Genomic DNA, 3,986 nt, shown 5'->3' with positions numbered 1-3,986 from the left:
CCCTTTTGTTTAGGCTTAATTTGCAAAAAAACAAAGCACGTTGATTCAAGTTGTGTATTTGACATCCATGAATTTGATTGGACCTCCAAAGGAAGGAGTGAATGTGAAGCTCTGAAGTGTTGGAACAATATTTACTTTAACGAGCACAGAAGTATGAAAATCTTGAATTTACATGTCAATCAACTTCTTAAAAACATTGATGGCTATCAAATAAATCATGTTGGTCATGTTTGTTCAATATTAGAAGATAACCCATTTGGAAGGGAATCTTCCGAAGTATTTGAAAATGGGCATCTTGGACGCATGCCAAGAAAATATAATTGAAAATATGAGGGGTGGAAACCTTAGCTTTAGAGGTAAAATGGTGACCCATAAAGTTTCTAGGTTAATGCATCCTAGGGTAAAATGGTGAACTATAGAATAAGGGAGAAAATATCATAATAGATAATAATATGAAGATAAGGTGAGTAAAATTATGATGAGAGGCTACATTTTGTGGTTGTTTATTATTCCACGAGGTGTCCAAACTTGATTTACGAAATGACAAGGTTCTCTATATGGAAGATCACTACTATGTGGAGGACAAAGACGCATGGGGATGATCTATGGATTTTTTACATCTATTTCACCCACGAAACATCGAGTTCCATGTAAGCTCGAGATTTGAAGTCAGTTTGAGAGAATACATGGTCCTCGGCTAGTTTCTCAACCAAAAGGCCTTCTCTTCTTCCTACACTCATTTGTGCTCACTAAGGACACGACAAAAAACATTTCCTGGTCCACACACATCCACACCCCCCCCTCCGTTGGTTTGCTTGATCCTCGGACAAAAGGCCCTTCCTTTGCCTTGGCTGACCCACGACAAAAAACCCCATGCCATCCCCATGCTCATTTATGTCTGCTTGATCCAATGCAATGAAAGATGCGAGATGAGTGGCTAATAGGACTAAAGGAATGGAGTTTGCACCATGGACATGAGGGTTAGTAGAGAACTAAAGAAACAATGAGAGGAAGATAGTTACAACTTACAAACTTACAAGTGATGATGATGGTGATGGTGATGGTGATGGTGATGGTGATGGTGGGCAAAAGAAGTTTTCATATACATACCATTCATTCCCTATAAAATATTTTTTAGATTTATGATATAACTAATTGATTTCTCTTTCTTCATCCTCACAATTCCTTTTCCCTCCTGTAAATGCCCACAGATTCTCTCACCCACTGTATCTGATCTACAAATGAAAGGTAAGAATTCGTCTCTGCTCTCCTTTTTGAATCAACAGGGATTGGGGTATTCTTGATCTTCCCTTCTTCTTCTGTTTTGAAGCTTTTTCATAGCTCTCTCTCTCTCTATTCATCAGGTGCTACAAATTAAAAGAGCTCAGTGCTCGATACCCTATGTACATACTCAAGATTCGCTTTGTTTTTTTCATAGTTATTTTCGGCGAATGTTTCTGGAAGAAGAGTTAGATGCAACAAAACAGGACTACCATAATCATCACCATCTCTACATCCGTGAAAATTTTGATGATGTATTTAGTCGGAATGATCTCTAACGAGATAGAGTGCGAGCAATAGGAGAGCTGTTCTTGAAACAGTGAAGGATCTAGAAGAAAGAAGAGAGAAGAAGAGAACTGAAGAAAGAAGGAAGGAAATTAAAGAAGAAAAAAGAGGGGTTTTTACATGGTGGAACATCACGTAGAACACCAATACGAACCCTAACGGGGGAAATGAAGAGGAGCTTCACATTGTAGAACACCAATAAGAAAAGATCTAAAAGGAAGAATCATAAGAGAAATGGGTAAGGTTCATGATGATTTGGGTACGGTGAAACATGAAGAAGAAAGGATGTATCATCATAAGAACAAGGGGAAAACAGGGGGTGTTCAAGACGGGTTTCACATGGTAGAATATCAAGAAGAAGAGGAAGCTGCAGAATCATCATCAGACAAAGAGAAAGATAATGAGACAGGGGTAGATAAAGAGGTTCCCCGAGTGCTCCTTGCAGTGGCTGCTACATTAGAGAGACTGGTGTCAAGAAATGAGAAATGCCTTAAGGATCTCTCAAGTCATAGGAAGTTAACGATATACCATGGTCTTCGTCCTCCGAACATAAGCATTCGTAGATATTTGGAGCGGATAAACAAGTACTCCAGTTGTAGCCCATCGTGTTTCGTTGTGGGGTTCATCTACATCGATCATCTTGTTCACAAGCGACCCAATGTTCCCGTGATCTCTCTCAATGTGCATCGCTTGCTCATCACTAGCATTATGGTTGCAACAAAGCTTCTTGATGACGTGTGAGTCCTTTCTCTCTAGTCCAATTCTTTTTTTTGTGTTTTTTTTTCATATGACTCTTTCTCTCTAATCCAAATTTTTATTAAGAAACCCTCAACATTGTTAGGATCATATGCCCAATTGTTCATTTGAAGCAAATATAAAAATCAATGACTTCCGAGTTTGGGAAGTTTTTGTAAAGGCTGAATGTAAGATGAAAAGAATTACTTTACTTGTATTCATTCAAGGTCAATGCATCAATACAGTTACAAACAAGAGGCAATGCATCACATTGTGTGCTTTGCAAGCAGTGTCTTGCTTATTAACTTATATCTACTTGAGAACTTATCTTGTTTCATACTTATCTTGCTTTTCGTTTGTCAATGTTAAATAGGCATTATAACAACTCGTTCTATGCACGAGTTGGTGGTATCAGCAATGCTGAACTGAACAACCTAGAGCTTGATTTCCTATTCCATTTAGACTTCCGGCTTCAAGTGACTGGACACATGTTTGAAGGCTATTGTACCCACTTAGAAAGAGAGATGATACTTGCAGAGCAAAGAATTGAAAGGTTGCTACCAAACAATGTCGAGGATAGTGAAAATGAAAACCATGAAAAGCAAAGACAGGTCATAGATGCACGAAGGAGAGTTCAACCATCAATGTCGCCAGGTAGTGCATTGCTAGATCCTTAGTGTATTGTATGTAACAGTGGTACTAACTTTATTCTTAACACATTCTGGTGGTGGTTGAACCTTTTAAGGTATGTCTCCTCTTATGTTTCACCTATATCCACCTTGAGTTCATGAAAAGAGTATATTATAGTTTAGCTTCTTTATCAGTGGTTGGTTATATCTAAGTGTATGCCTGAAAGTGGTATAAAAATGAGTTGGTTTGATAGAAAAGATAATCATGCTGGAAAAGTGGTTTTCTCAGTCTACATGTGTAGACGAAAAAGTCTATGCAAATTCTTACATGTAACAAAAAGCTCAAATTTGTTTAGGCAAAACTAACTCTGGAGTTAAAAACATGAGCATTCTTTAAATGCATACTTGGCTGTTGTCAAGCGGATTTCTTGTGAAGCAAAGGATACAAATTTCTTCATCTCTCTGGTGATTCAACTTACGGCACTATTAAGTTTTAGATGCATGAGAAGAGAGTTTAATTATCATGAATGAACCGTTCAGGAATATATGCTTGCTCTATCATTAACTTCAAATCCTCATGTGCATACAAAATGCTTGTTCACTTCAGTCGGTTGTTTGGAATCATAAACATGTCCTCTTTACACCCCAATAAAACTATGTTGCCAATAAAGATTACTACGATTGCGTATTACCACAACTTAAAGCTTCACATTTGATGTTGATTTATATTTTTAGAGCAAATCTAAGCTGAAAATCAGGTTTCAAATTGAAGTATCATGAGCTTGTCGTCCACTCATGGTTGATTGTTACAAACCTTTATTCCGAAGTTGACCCTTATCATGAAGATGCTGGCTTAGAACACCTTGTATGTAAAGAAGCATGTCCTTATTCACACTGTTGCTGGTTTTTGTGAAGCTCTTTAAATAAATACTTGGTATCAAGCAGTGAGGAATAGAAAACAGGAAGCTCACTAAGGTTTCAAGGGTTGGGTCTGTAGTGTAAGATCGTGTGTAATGCACAACATCATAACTTCTGTAAGAAGACAATCATAAACCT

General features: G+C 37.7%; 1 protein-coding gene across 1 annotated transcript; it reads left to right on the top strand.

Moving 5' to 3' along the window:
* The first annotated feature begins 1,364 nt into the window (after window positions 1–1,364).
* On the top strand, window positions 1,365–3,344 carry LOC147862779 (cyclin-U1-1-like). Its single transcript, XM_087321658.1, has 2 exons — window positions 1,365–2,303; window positions 2,675–3,344. Exons 1-2 carry the CDS (start codon window positions 1,801–1,803, stop codon window positions 2,976–2,978), a joined length of 807 nt encoding a protein of 268 aa, XP_087177784.1. The 5' UTR covers window positions 1,365–1,800; the 3' UTR covers window positions 2,979–3,344.
* Window positions 3,345–3,986: the final 642 nt, after the last annotated feature.

Source organism: Azolla caroliniana, unplaced genomic scaffold (genome assembly GCF_043228905.1).
Source record: "Azolla caroliniana isolate FFs.n. ecotype wild unplaced genomic scaffold, voAzoCaro1.0.p SCAF_6, whole genome shotgun sequence".
NCBI lineage: Eukaryota > Viridiplantae > Streptophyta > Polypodiopsida > Salviniales > Salviniaceae > Azolla > Azolla caroliniana.
This window is presented reverse-complemented; position numbering and strand designations above follow the sequence as displayed.